The sequence below is a fragment of the Alosa pseudoharengus genome, unplaced genomic scaffold (assembly GCF_046254945.1).
Source record: "Alosa pseudoharengus isolate Yale_2024_CS ecotype anadromous, Long Island Sound unplaced genomic scaffold, YU_APseudo_1.1 YU_APseudo_1.1_scf_19, whole genome shotgun sequence".
Classification (NCBI taxonomy): domain Eukaryota; kingdom Metazoa; phylum Chordata; class Actinopteri; order Clupeiformes; family Clupeidae; genus Alosa; species Alosa pseudoharengus.
In genome coordinates, this window is record NW_027468657.1 from 27755728 (window position 1) to 27770727 (window position 15000).

A 15000-nucleotide genomic window follows, 5' to 3' on the forward strand; every position below is an offset into this window, starting at 1 on the left:
ACGATTCATACCTGCTGTGTGTGTGTCTGTGTGTGTGTGTGTCCATACATATTGGGCTTTTCTCAATATGCGTTCTTTTCTATACTTGTGTTCTCATGAACTTGAAAATCGTTCTGAAACGTCATCACTCACCGCCGAAGTACTGTTCCAATTCACAAGTTCGCATTTATTCAAGAACGCATAACATTCCCGGAAGTGTTCTCGAATCGTTGGTTTTATCAAGGATGCATCGGGTGGTGACTTGCAGTGTTGCCAACTCCTCAGTGAGAAAAGTACCTAAAGGCTGTCCTAAAAGTCGCCAGAAGTCGCTAAATGACGTAATGACGAATTTAACCCTCCTCCTTTACCCGGGCTTAGGACCGGTGTTACATGGCAACTGGCACCCATGTTAACTGGCTGCGTTGGTGACGTTTCACGAGTAATGACGTTTCTTTGACAGATGTGGCCGCTTGCAGATTTGTCACTTTCTGATGGAAACTGGAGACGAACAAATACAAATATGCATGACATATTTAAATGTCAAAATTGTCTGTAGTAGGCCTATACGCTACATACACTACTAGACCATGAATATGCCACCAAAATAGCCTTATAATAACTCCATGTGGGTATCGAACCTGCTTCCTAAATGAAACCTCTTACATGATACCCATACATCTACGTAACTACGCCACGAACCAGCTGATAAGTCAGTGAAATTTACTTGACTTAGTCTATGCAATTAGAAGAAGTCAGCTGATGATTGTAGCAAGTTAACACGGCTGATGGTGTTGCAGTTGCCCAGCAGTTGCAGTTGCCCAAGCCAGTAGGTCTTCAAAGTATCAGGTTAAGTTTTCAAACATTTCACTGACTGCTGGTCAGGCTCTCTATGGCCACCTACCAGTCTATCTGTAGCCTAAATTGAGGAGGCGTTGCTGGTCTATAAATAAATAAATAATAATAAAAAAACGTGTGATGGGGAGGATTGAACCCATGTCGACTGCGTGATAAAGCAATTTATAGGCATGAACCTGTTGCGCCACAGAAGAAGCACCAACTTAATAATTGGGAAGTAAAATATCACAAAAACATTAAACCCATGTTTACGTGTCAGCAACATTAACATTAATAGCCTATAAGCCTAAGAGTTTTGACTCTCCCTGTGCCCAAATTTTGTGTAAAATATGGACACGTTAATATGTAGATTTTGGTAGTTTGGTCTTTTCATGTAGCCTATAGCCTTGGCAACTAGCCATCTAGTAGGCTATAGGCCTAAATTAATATGCACATGAATTGACACTTGTTAAACTCATCTCAACATGTCTTTTGCAATCATTTGGCCCGCTATGGACAATGCTAAAGTCACTGTTACAAACAGTGCAGGGTGCAAGACTAGGTCCATCATTATGTTTTACTCTTATGAGACAAGGGTAGCCTACACTTTGAAATGGGTCTTACATTTCCCTTTTTTTGAGGCACTGACTCTGCCATGACCCTCCTGTTCCTGAACTGATTAATTAAGTTCGGGAGAAAAGAGATAAAAGCCCGCCTACACTGAAAACTGATGAGAAGTCTGGGAGACTTGGGATGTCTGTGTGCGTCTCTAGGCTATATCAGAAAGTGACAAATCTGCAAGCGGCCACATCTGTCAAAGACTCGTCATCAATCATGAAACGTCATCAACGCAGCCAGTTAACATAGGAGCCAGTTGCCATGTAACACCGGCAGACGTAAATTAAAAGACACGCTGGCAGAGTTACTTTTTTTTATGGTTTTGTGTTTTTTGTAATGTTTTTTTGTATTTTATTTATTTTTTATTGGTTTTTAACCCACTTTTATGAAAATTTCTAAATGTATTGATTTACAACTAGGCCTATGAACTATGAACTATTCAGAACTCCTCTGCTCCCAACACACACACACACACACTAAACAAAGAGTAGGTCATCCTCATTTTCACCCTCTATGTCAGGTTCAGCAGCTGAGGGACCTGCCTTGAAAGAGTAAGCAGCTGATGTGCCAAAAAGCTGTAAAACATTATCAGGTAGCTGGTGTTCATAGCAAGCCTCACCAGACAGCTCCAGGCCATAACGGATGTACAAGATGGAGTTAAGGGTCTGCAAGGACATCCGATTACGAAGTTTGGTTTTTACCACACTCATCTGACTGAATGCAAATTATCAGATATCACGTTAATAATTTAATACAGAACGGAGAATGGCAGATGACGGACAGGATAAGCAGACCGGTCTGTGATGCTCGCTTGCAGTAGCCTACGGCCTGCAGTGTTTCGAGCAGCCTGAATCCAGCCCACTGTCTCGCAGCAGCACACACTGCCACTGAGCAGAGCTATCAGCTGAGAGAGGGTGAGACAGTAGCGAGGGAGGAGGGACTCTAAGCGCTTTCAGACATACGTGTAAGACCGGAGGTTCTGCCGATGTTAAACGGTGGGGCCGTATATCTGAACGACATAACCGGTCATATGGAAGTCCGAATTCACCCGGTGTTTATACTACCCCCGACCTAGTATTTCCTCCGGACATTATGTAAATGTGCTGTGTCTGAACGAGGCGTAGAACATGCGGTTAAAATTCACACCTAGTGAGAGGGCGTGTTGGTGACGTTTCTTTCGTGCGTCCATGTGGTTAAATCTGACTTAAATGCCAGTGTTATGATGGAGTGGCATAGTGCTGTCCAGAAAATCTCCGACATGGAAAGATGCAGACATCACGGAGCTACTGTCCATGAGGGCATACAACATTTTGATAAAACACATGAAGGGAATGGCACGTTGTAGCCTACAACTGCATGGCAAGGCCAAACGAATTCAAAAGACTGAATCATCATAAGCAGAAGGCGCTGAAAAGGCAGTAGCCTACAGCGACGTCGTTGACGACAATAACAGGAGTATTTAATAAATTGTTAGCCAACACGGTTTTCTGTTCATTGATAGCCTTAGGCAGAATTAGGCTACAGAAAAGAATACAATATATTTTTTCTCTCCCGGCAGTAAAGACAGTAGATTCGTGTTTAAAATTAAATGAAAACTAAAGGTAGGCTATAGGCTTATTATGCATATGACCATCCAGAGGAGGCTGGTGATCTGTCAAGAATGATGAAGATCGTAAGATACAGATGGTTTTATTGTTGCTGTCATTATTACCACAAACACGAATTGACAACGAAACCATGGCGATCGTGGGTTATATCTTGCCTGTTTATTAGGCCATGCACAGCCCTGTCAGAACTCCGTGTAGCATGCATACTGGCAGTTTTCATAAACCATCACCAACTAGTTCGCACTTTGGATATATCGTTGGATTGTGAAAAGCCCAATTTCGAATAACTACAGTACAACAGATGAGGTAGGATGCATATTTTGCAATTAGAATTTCGTGTTGGTGAGACCTGTTGCCTATCAGTAGACATGTCATCTCGAGTTCCACGACAGCTAGTGCCACCGAAATATGACACTGAAATCCTCTCACTATTGGAGTCGCTCAGATAGAAACAGCTGTAACGTGGTTAGGACACTTTTGCTGTGGAGTGGAGACGCCATAAGTTAGGTGTGGTTTTGACAATCAGAAAAGCAATATACTGAAATAGTTTAATGATGTAAAGTCAAGTGCTGGTCTGGTGTGTGTGCACGCAGTTTTTATTGATGAGTCGGAGTGGCAAGGGCATTATAAAACTTCTCGCTCTTAGGCCTACTCATACACCACGTTGAAATGGCGTAGCTGTCTAAATTCAAATCATATCATACTAGGGGAGAAATCGTGGGACATCTATTATTTTGTTATTCAGCACCCATGGTCAAAAATATGTTCCCGCGCGCCTGCATTACGTTGAAAACAGATAAATGTGTTTACTCGAAGCACACATACAAATTCTGTATGTGCGCACTTACGTGACTATCCTACTTCAAGTATTAGCATACGCACAATAGATTTCTCTTCTTTAGCCTATAATACATAGGCTACACTTTGTAAACAAAAAGCAGCAGTGACAGGCAGCGGCCGCATATATTCTGCGTCATATATCTCGCATCTTGTGAACTCTAAGCCCCCACCCCTCACTCGACAACCACACGGAGATTCTGTAATGTGCGTGTATGTCGTTCACACATACGTCCGTATAAGGTCAGTATTAGGTCCGCAGGTTAGCATCATATCTGAATCATCCGAAGGGTAGGACCTCCGTTTGACAAACCTCCGCATGTACTCCGGAGGTTATATCTGAAAGCGCTTAATCACACACAGCACAGAACTCACTGCTCACTCAGAACAGTAAAATGGGACAGTACATGCAATCACGACAGAGTCTCCAAAAGTCTCCTAGAACGCCAGAAAAAGTCGCTAGATTTGTCGCTAGTCGCTTTTAAAAAATAAAGTCGCTGGGGGGACCTGAAATCTCGCTAAATATGGCGACAAAGTCGCTAAGTTGGCAACACTGGTGACTTGGTGGATTGAATATTCCACAATGCATTAGCCTATGTCAGCTCAGCCGTGACACTCACATAAGAGAAATGGCAGCATTGATACATAATAGGCCTACCTATCATAATTGCTGCTACAATCCGATCCATGTTTAGGCTATAAACGGTAGGCTACAGGCTTCACAACTAACGTTAATCATACTGTTACTTAAACTGCGAACTTCAAACGTTGTTCCCGCCATCGGCAAGTGAATATATTCTTATTAGGCTAATATTTAATTTAAAAAAAATCAATGAGAAACAAACTTAAACAAGCTGGTGAGTTATATATTTTATTGTAAATGTCAGAAATACTGGGTAGACCAATAGAGCAATAGGTAAATGACTCCCGAGCTGTTCCGAGAGAAGCTGCCGTTGGCAAAACGCTGCTGTCTCAAACTGCAAATTGAGCGTCATGTGTCCTCGCGTTCTCCAGAGTCTGGACTCACGATGTTAACTTTTCAAGTTCGAACTTTCAAGAACGGGAGACCGTTCTTTAGAGTACTTTGTATTGAGAAAAGTCCATTGTCTGGAAGAAGAAACTGTCAAACAAACTTCAGAAAACTGTCGGTTGACAGTTGGTTGAGTTTTTATACATGCACCATTGTAAACCTCACTGTAATACAATCAGTATAAATTGCTCAGTACAATGGCTTAATTTCTTTGTTTGTCTTTGTGTGTGTGTGTGTGTGTGTGTGTGTGTGTGTGTGCCCTTTATCATGTCCAGTTTGTGGCCCACCCTAACTGCCAGCAGCAATTGCTGACCATCTGGTATGAGAACCTGTCGGGTCTGCGGCAGCAGTCCGTCGGAGTCAAGTGCTGGACTGTGCTGGGGGTCACCGTGGGCCTGCCATTCCTCGCCATCGCGTACTGGATCATGCCCTGCAGCAAGGTAGTGCACACACACACACACACACACACACACACACAAAACCTCTCTCTGGCTCTCTCTTGGAATGCATACACACACACACACATACTGTGCCTTTCTTCAATTCTCTTTGAATGAAAAAAACACAAACACATACACACACACACACACACACACACACACTCAACACACCCTCTGAAGTGTAAAGCACGCAGCAGACACTCGGCCCGTCTCAAAAGCACCTTTCATTCAGGAACATCCAGAACCTTCTGTCTCTCTCGTCGGGTCCCCGGCCTTAATTGCATCAGCCTCTGATTCGATTGGCGAGAGCAGCCAGGCTGGAGCGGGCTGGACCTCAGACAGCAGCTACGGGCAGAACAGATGAGTCTCTCAGGGTCAGCATAGGGCCAGTGGGCAGCGCAAGGCCAGTGAGCCGTTATGGACGTCCGAGCGGCTGTAGAGGTCTGAGTGGGCATCGGGGGAGATTTGTGTCCAGTCTGCAGCAGGAATGAGAAGCGTAAAGTTTAGAGAGCGAGTGTAAGAGTGTAAGAGTGTTGACCTTCCTCCGCTATGCGTCACCCCAGCATCAATCACTGTGCTTGGGCAGCTGCCAAATGCACCTGTTCTCTTGACTTTGTGAGCTACTTTTCAACTGGTACTTACAAAGAGAGAAAGCTCTCTGTTTGCTCTGCTAGGAGTGGGTAACGCCAAACGGCTTCTCACATCTCAACGGAGAATTGGGATTGACCCCTCGTTCACTTACGTTTTCCAAGGGATATAACCAGCAATGAAGTTAAACTGGTACATATTTAAACTCTTGCCCAGTCTCAGTAGTATAGCAAACACATAACTTTTTCTTGTAAACACAGTCTACAGTTTTTGCCCATAGCCGAAATTTGCAAAATGTGTTCAAGCAAAAACTGTAATCAGTTCCAATTTCATATGACACTGACATCATCAACACAGCCATTGGTTGTGATGAACAGCACTCCTAACTGTACTCCTCTGTCTGTCATCATATAAATCCCTCCCAATGCTGGATAAACGGCTGTGATTGGTTCCTGGGTTTTTGGTGATTCTGAAATCAGTTTCAGTGGAGCTGCCTCTAGACGGACCTGCAAGGCTAGGCAAATTCAAGTTTGCCAACAGGTTCAACATTACAATGTGTATGTGTGTGTGTGTGTGTGTGTGTGTGTGTGTGTGTGTGTGTGCGTATCTTTGTATTTTTTTTCAATTGAGTGGTCAAGATCTGGTCTCAAGAAGCCAGAAAGTTACTGAAGTAAACAGAACTAGAACATTTTGGGGGGAGAGATCAATACATTTGAAGAAGTTTTCTGTGTCTCTCTCACTCCCTTTATCTCTCTCTCACACACACTCCCTCCCCCCTTCTCTCTCTCTCTCACTCCCTCTCTCCCCTACCCCTTCTTTTGACTTAGACGGGTGCTGCCCAGAGAAGATGATCAGTTAAAGGTGCTCTAAGTGATGTTGGGTAACGTCACTTCTGTTGACGTTCAAACAAAACAGAGAGCTAGCTCTCTTCTCCTCCCTCCTGTGCAACTGAAACTCTCCTGAACGCAAAAGTTTCCTATGTTTCATGGTCCAGGCTGCACCAGGCTGTTTTTGTTGCCATTTTTGGAGCCTGGGCTGTCTACAGAGAACGAGTTTTTTTATTTTTCACAGTGTACTTAGGGGACAGGCAGCTAGCGGATTGCGAAAGCACCTTTAAAAGCATTGTCTTCCCCTCATCAAGAGCCGTGACAAAAACATCCTGACTGATTGGAGCGTCATTGAGCGCCCGGGCGTGCAAGTGATTAATCTAAGTGCTTAAGAGCACCCAGAATGAGCGCATTGATCCCTTTGTTTACACCCGCAGACAAGGAGAGAAAACTCAGCCAGAGCACGGAGACTTTTCTGCCCGAGGAGTGATGAGCTGACTTCTCCCTGCTCCACTGCGTACTGCTCAATATTATCACTAAGTGTGTGTGTGTGTGTGTGAATCACCTATTACTCTTAATCAACAGGAGTATCACAGTCAAGGAAGCGGAATATGAAATTGGATACAAACAAATTTGGACAAGTTGATTAGACCAGGCATAACCATAAAGCTTTCTATTGTGCTACAAATTAATTCCTGAAGGCTGCTCCCTCAAACTCATCATTTCATGTTCTTTTTCTTCATTCCTCATGCATTCCTCTCTTTCTCTCTCTCTCGCTCTTTCTCTCTCTCTCTCTCCTCATGCATTCCTCTCTTTCTCTCTCTCTCTATTGCTTTCTATCCCTTTGTTCTTTTGATGTCTTTTATTCTGTCTCTGTGTATTTAGTTTGGTGTAAGTGTGTGTGTGTAAGTGCCTGTGTGCGTGCGTGTGTGCTTGCGTGCGTGCGTGTGTGTGAAAGCGTACCACCTGCCCGTCTGCTTTGTGGAGTCTATATGCCTCTTGGGTAATCGATCAGGTAATAGGATGCCGAGTCAATATCTTCTCTCTGAAATTCAAATCACATTTTCAGTTTGCTGATGTTGATGTGGCAAGGCAGTCATTTCCTTCCACAAGGAAGGAAGGTATTTGTGTGTGTGTTTGTGTGCTTTGGCTTTTCCTCAGAAGAAAGAGAAGTTAGAGATGGAACTCAAGAGATAGTGGATGAGAGGACAGGTAGAGAGGAGAGGAGAAAAGAAAACAGACAAGGAAACACACACGTTAGATCACAATCTCTGCGACACAGGGAGTCATTTTATTCTCCATCAATCACAGTTCTGAAGATCAAAACAAGGATTTAAAGTATTTCAGTTCAAATAAAAAACACAAAAGACAAAAGACTGTGATTCCCTTCTGCTAGCCAATGTGTTATGATGATTGTGAGTGATTTATACTGAACCCCCTCGTTGAAATCGAGTAGGTCTGTGTGCTTCCTGCTCTCTTGTTGTCGTTGGTATAGTCAGCACTGAAGACCCTGCCTGTACTTATTTGTCTCATGGTATTTGCCCTAGTAAAGGCTCTGTGTGATGACTGGTGTTCAGTACTATAGTTCAGATGAAACAGTGGCCAGTAATAGACCCAATATCATCACTGTAACGCTTTTTGTAAGTCATTTAAATAGCCATTCAATCAACAAAAGGCGTGAGATATTATAATGTACATTGACTTAGGTCTTTGTAGGCGCCTTTGAAGCTGTTTGACATTTTGTTATTAATTATTGGATTCTCTCTGGAGCCAAATGGAACCCAAAGTATAAATGTATTTCTGAGAGTGCTTGTGCAATTATAAGATTGGCTGAATGACTGTATTGCTGTAATTTGTTTTATATAATTTAATAGGAATTCACACATAACCAGCTTTACACATAAATTATTCATTTGTATATTTATTTATTTATTTTTTTAATTATTATTCATATATTTTTATGACTACAACCCATTACATGAACCAACATGATTTTATATGGTCATTGGGGCCAACTGAGTTTTCCTGCCCAGTGAGCCATGAGTTCACTGCCATATACAGTATGAGCTGATATTCTCTGTTATGGTGCAGAGTGCAGTCTAATGCTTATGTTACCAGTCAGAGTTCAGGAAACAGTTATCTGATGCTATATCACGCAGAATGCATACTGAGTTGCACTTAAGTCACATTACTGCCTAATGATCATTTGGACATTCTAAAATCTAAGAAACTCTGTGGTGCATGACAGAAGTTTCTTCACAAACATCTGGTATCATGTTTATTTCATCAAGCAGGTGGTTCACTTTACGCAAATGAGTGTTTGGCAGGATTTCGATTTGCTTGGATATCAAAGTAAAATATCCAAGGTAATGAACAGTAACACTGCTCTTACTAAAAATAATAAGAAAACATGCTTAAATATCACAGTATATTGTATGTGATCATTTGATCATGGTTACACTAAAACCAGCCATGTAGAATTAATTGTAGTCAGAAATGTTATGTTGTAAATATTGTAATGTAGGAAGGCTTTTTGCACACCTCTTTTGTCGGGCAGGTGCGTTGGATATGACCAAAGGTCACAGATCAGGAGCTTAGAAAGAATCCTGCACACTGACCATTTCACAAGCAATTATTTATTTAGAAAATACAACGTTTCGGTCTTAGACCTTCTTCAGGTAAATTTACCGAAACGTTGAAATGGTCAGTGTGCGGGATTCTTTCTTAGCTCCTGATATTGTAAATATTGCAACGTGTATTTGTTTGTTTCATGTTCTCATTCAGCTCTCATTGTTGTTTTGGTTGTGCCGGCCAGTTGGGTCAGATCCTCCGCAGTCCCTTCATGAAGTTTGTTGCGCACGCCGTCTCCTTCACCATCTTCCTGTTCCTGCTGGTTCTGAACGCGTCAGACCGCTTTGAGGGGGTCAAGAACCTGCCCAACGAGACCATCACGGACCACCCGCGGCAAGTGTTCCGTGTCAAGACCACCCAGTTCTCCTGGACAGAGTTACTCATCATGAAGTGGGTGCTGGGTAAGTAAGCGGGATGTGATTGAAGATATGGAAGCATTGCAGAAGTGTGTGTGTGTGTGTGTGTGTGTGTGTGTGTGTGTGTGTGTCTGTGTCTGTGTGTCTGTGTGTGTGTGTGTGTGTGTAGTTGTGTCAGTAAGTGAGGGAGAGTAAGCTGCTTGAGAAAGACCTCAATCAAACTGCCACCCACTACCAATGGATCGATATCGTTGATATGAGCTTATCTACTGGACCGTACACATTGGGACTATTTTTGTAGCTCTGTTTGTGTGTGTGTGTGTGTGTGTGAGTGTGTGTGTGTGTGTGTGTGTGTGTGTGTGTGTGTGTGTGTGTGTGTGTGTGTGTGTATGGGTATGCTGTACCAATTTAAATGATAGATGAGGCTGAAAAACTATTTTAGAGTAAGGTCAGTTCTATGTCAAGGCCTCTTGTTCTGCTCTCAATGACAGATATCTGTTGTTGTGATACACATCTCTACTCTTAGGCTTGTAATGTAATTGCACCTTTTAGTCTCAACCTTAAAAATAACTGCGCAGCAAGTAATATTAGGGAGCCTGGAGCAGGGTTTTTTTTTTGTTTGTGTCTGTTTTTAGTTGCCTCTCTCTCTCTCCCTCTTCCTCTCTCTATCTGTCTCTCTATCTCTCCCTCTTCCTCTCTCTCTCTCTCTCTCTCTCTGTCTCTGTCAATACTAGAGGAACAGAGATAAAGCCAGAAAGCAAATGAGAGAGAGGGCAAAGTAGAAAAACAAAAAAATAAGACATTAGGGAAAATTGAGATGGAACAAAAGAAGAAATGAGTGAGTGAGTGAGTGAGAGAGAGAGAATGAGAGAATGAGTGACAGAGGGAAGGAGTGAGTGAGAGATGACATTATCATTCCCACCACATTCTCAGCAGGCCTTGTAATTACTGCAGAGATGATGCTGATTAGGGATACATTTCAATAAGCAATTTACAGCCTTTCTTTGCCTGAGTGCTGAGACTCGTTCTCTGCATGCCCGTGTTTGGGCATAGGGGAATGAACTGTGCATGTCTCAATTTGCCCGTGTGTGTGTGTGTATGTGCATGCACGTGTACCCGTGTGTGTCTGTGTGTGTGTGTGTGTGTGTGTGTGTGTGTGTGTTTGTGTATTTGTGTGTGAGACAGAGAGAGTGAGTTTCTGGTTGCTGAACAACACAGTCAAAATTTCTGGATAATTCCTCACAACTTCAGAAAGTGACTCATCTAGTTTGCTCACATACTGAGTTTAAATAGGCTTTGTGTGTATGTGTGTGTTTGCGTGCATGCATGTTTGGGTGAGAGAGAAAGAGAGAGAGAAAGAGAGAGAGAGGGAGAGAGAGAAAGATAGAGAGAAAGAAAGAAAGAGGGAGAGAGAGAAAGAGAGAGAGAGTTTGGTTGCTAAAGACTACAGTCACAATTTCTCGATATTCCTCACTTCAGAAAGCGACTCATCTAGTTTGAATCTAATCTAATCTAATCAAATTTTTGTGAGAAAAATTCAAATTATAATTTAATTTTTGTGAAGAAATTCAATTATAAACAAGGTAAAACATTTTTTTTTATGATTATTGATGTTTATTTCTTAGAAACTAATCAGAACAGGTAGCCTGACGAGCCAGACCCACATCAAGATGTAGGGTCTGGGAACTTACCATTGCCACTGCTCAATCCGAGGGGCAGGATAAACTTTCCTCTTCACGCAATAGGATAGCGCTACAACTCATGAGTCCCATGCATTTTCCCACCAGCGGAGCTAGTTGGTTAGTTGATCAAACTTTTTGGCAATGGAAAAAAAGCTTAACTCGAGTCGCGATTCAAAGACCGCTGTTCGCCAGCAGCAGCATCCATCTTCTTTGTTTTCAAGTAGCAGGAAATTCACGCGGAACCGTCACCGACTCTATACACAATTTGATTGGCCTGATAGAAGTTTAAGTTTTCCAGCTCACAAGCCAACGGAGAGTTGCTAGACTACCCTGGCTGCAAATTACATTTGCTGCCGCTAGGGTGCGTCTAGATTTCTAGGCTACAGAACAGGTGCAAGTGCTTGAAATGTAACAATTTTGTAACTTTATGTGGGAATAGCAGGTGCAGAAAGACAATATTCCTGCACACAGACACGTACACATACAGACGCGCACACACACACACACACACACACACATACACACACACACACAGCAGGCCCAATTAGGAGGAGGACACAGTTAAGGTACATAGCACCTTTTATTACACCCGGGTCCAGTAGACCCAAACACCACTTACAGTATGTAATAGTTATGTGTAGGGGGTTGTACCGTGTGCAGCCATTGAAGTTATTTTCTATTTTCTTCACAGAAAATGAGCCGTGGCCAGTGGGAGTTTGAAGAAATAATAAATAGCATATTTTTTTATTTTAGAAAACATTGAAAACGCGTCCCACAGATCCGAACACCTTACAAGGGTTAAAAGAGCTTTGTGCGTGTGTGTGTGTGTGTGTGTAGGCATGCCACATACCACAAAGCCACATACATTTGTCCTGGTATCTTCCATTGCATTGTCAGGAATGATCTGGTCCGAGGTTAAGGAGATCTGGACCGACGGGCCCAGGGAGTACGTCATGCACCTGTGGAACGTCCTGGACTTCGGCATGCTATCCATCTTTGTGGCGTCGTTCACCGCACGCTTCATGGCTTTCCTCAAGGCATCCAAAGCCCAGCTGTATGTGGACCTGCACGTGCCCAACGCAGACCTCTGCAACGCCTCCCTTCCTGCTGAAGTCGCCTACTTCACCTACGGTGGGTCAAACAGGAAACAGGAAGTTTACTTGACATCAACTGTCTATCGATTCACTTGCCATCGCAGGCATCAAGGTACCAGTTACGAACTTTGTTCCAGACGATTTAGCAAGATAGCAACACAGAATGCCGTTACCAGGATACCGACAGCTGACAAAACGTATATTGAAAACAACACAACTTGTGTTGTTTTTAACACATATCTGTGTCCAAATAGGGACAACACAGTTTGTGCAGAGATGTTTTAAAGCATGTCTTTGGTTGAATGCTACATAAAGGACACATGTATGATGTCTTCAAAATTGCTCTAAATAAAAGTATCTTGGAAGGCAGAATTGTATACAAATATTTGATTCAGACATGCCTCAATGCCTTGTTGCCACCAAATGCTATCTTAGAACGCATGATTTTTTTTCCATCTCAAACACAGCCTACGTTTGAAGGCTTAAAATCCAACAGTGGCAGCAAGTGTGGCCTACTTTAGACTGATATTAACAAAGTCCCTGTGAAAGCACTGCTCAGTGATTCCTCCCTGCAGGCAGTGCAAAACGTCTGCATTTGCGTATTCATGAAACTGAACTATTAATGTTTGTGGTCCTTGCCAGAGGGGCTCAGAGACCCTTGAAGCCAGGGGTAATTTACTCCTATTCTCCCTCTGCCCCACTACGTTAGTCAGGTGGACCGAATTTAGAAAGTGTAATGTATGTTAGGTCTGCCTCCGACCTTTCCAACCCTCATTATTGATGTCAACGGTTGTGTGTTTCTGAGAGCTGTGAGGCGGAACAGCAGAAAACACATTGATAAATACCCACACACTCAACTAGCTGGCAGCTCCTCGTTGCTCTCTCTGTTGTTGATGCTTCATCTCATCTACCTCGTGAACCAGTGAATCTGTGAATCATCGCTCACCATGCCCTTCACCCCCCCCCCCCCCCCATTAATTCTGCACCGATACACCGAGCAGTAGGCATTGGGAGTCCCTTTAGCGATGTAGCCTGGAGCTATTACGGAGCTAGCAGACAGTAGCTAACAGTAACGTTAGGAGCCCATATGTTGGAGCGCATTTCTGCTGGGGGAGCCCACTGCTGCTCAGTGGGGCCTGGGGTGCGGTGAGAGAGCCGCTGCTCTGTGGTGTTGGACGTGTGCGTCTGAAGGCTGGAGCTCTCCTCCTTCCTCTCTAACCGGGCTCTTATCAATGCTGCTATCTTGTGGCGTGATGCAGTCATAACACGACTGGACACACATGCCTGTGCATATCGATTGGTGGGCAAAAGGCTGCTTTTTGTTGCGCAGACTGGATTTGGAAGATCTGCTCAAAAGAAGTGTGTGAGTGTGTTGGAGCCGTAGGGAGATGACGTTAGGAGGGCGTTGATGGAATGTGGTACGTTGAAGGAATCTCAGCATGACCAAAATGTCTACAGCTGCACAGCCTCTTCTATTGCGTTTAGTGAAAAATGAAATCATTTTAATATTTTCTCTCATTCACTCCCTTTCTATTTCTATCTCTTGCATTTCTCCCTCATTCCCTCCATCTTTTTCTCTTGGGGTCTGGCACTGTCTTTCCCTCCTTCTTTCTCTCTCTTTCTCTCTCTTTTCTCTCTCTTTCTCTCACTCTCTGTTGATCTATCTATCCACCTACCTACCTTCTGTGTCTAATTCACAGCCAGAAATAAGTGGCGGCCGTCAGATCCTCAGATCATCTCTGAGGGCCTCTACGCCATCGCTGTGGTGCTGAGTTTCTCGCGCATCGCCTACATCCTCCCGGCCAACGAGAGCTTCGGGCCCCTGCAGATCTCGCTGGGCCGCACGGTCAAGGACATCTTCAAGTTCATGGTCATCTTCATCATGGTGTTTGTGGCCTTCATGATAGGCATGTTCAACCTCTACTCCTACTACCTGGGGGCCAAGTACAACCCCGCCTTCACCACGTGAGTAGGCATCCAGCACAACACAGACGTGCGCTAATACACTAGCTCAGATGCAGAGAACAAAATGAGAAGAAAGTGCCCCTCTATTCACTCTATCCACATGCACATTGCACACACACACACACACACACACACACACACACACACACACTTCACACTTCTGCAATTCTGTACAGTTTCACAGTTCCACCTCGCAATTCTATAATAATATATATATATAAACTGTACATATATATTTGATATACACATTTCATATTCACATATTCTTTGCACACACACACACACACACTCACTCTTTGTTTCCACATGTCTATGTGGGGCCTGGTAATAGCAATGTGCCTGTTTTTTTCTTCTTATGAGGGTCAGCTGAGGTGAAATAGGTGAATTCCAATTTCCAGTGAGCTGTCAGTCTTCATGTATCTATTTAAGAACTATTTGGAATTCTCTCAGAGTGCTGACAGCTCATTGACGCCACCCCCTCTGACACACACACACACATACACACACACACA

The 15000-nt window shown here is 43.5% G+C and overlaps 1 protein-coding gene across 1 annotated transcript in view; it reads left to right on the plus strand.

Moving 5' to 3' along the window:
- Positions 1 to 15000, plus strand: part of trpc7b (transient receptor potential cation channel, subfamily C, member 7b) — a 62983-nt gene that overhangs the window by 13898 nt on the left and 34085 nt on the right. Inside the window, exons 3-6 of the mRNA XM_076292164.1 lie at positions 5181 to 5345; positions 9576 to 9792; positions 12327 to 12560; positions 14224 to 14488. Coding sequence (XP_076148279.1) covers positions 5181 to 5345; positions 9576 to 9792; positions 12327 to 12560; positions 14224 to 14488 — 881 coding nt within the window. The remainder of the gene's footprint in view (positions 1 to 5180; positions 5346 to 9575; positions 9793 to 12326; positions 12561 to 14223; positions 14489 to 15000) is intronic.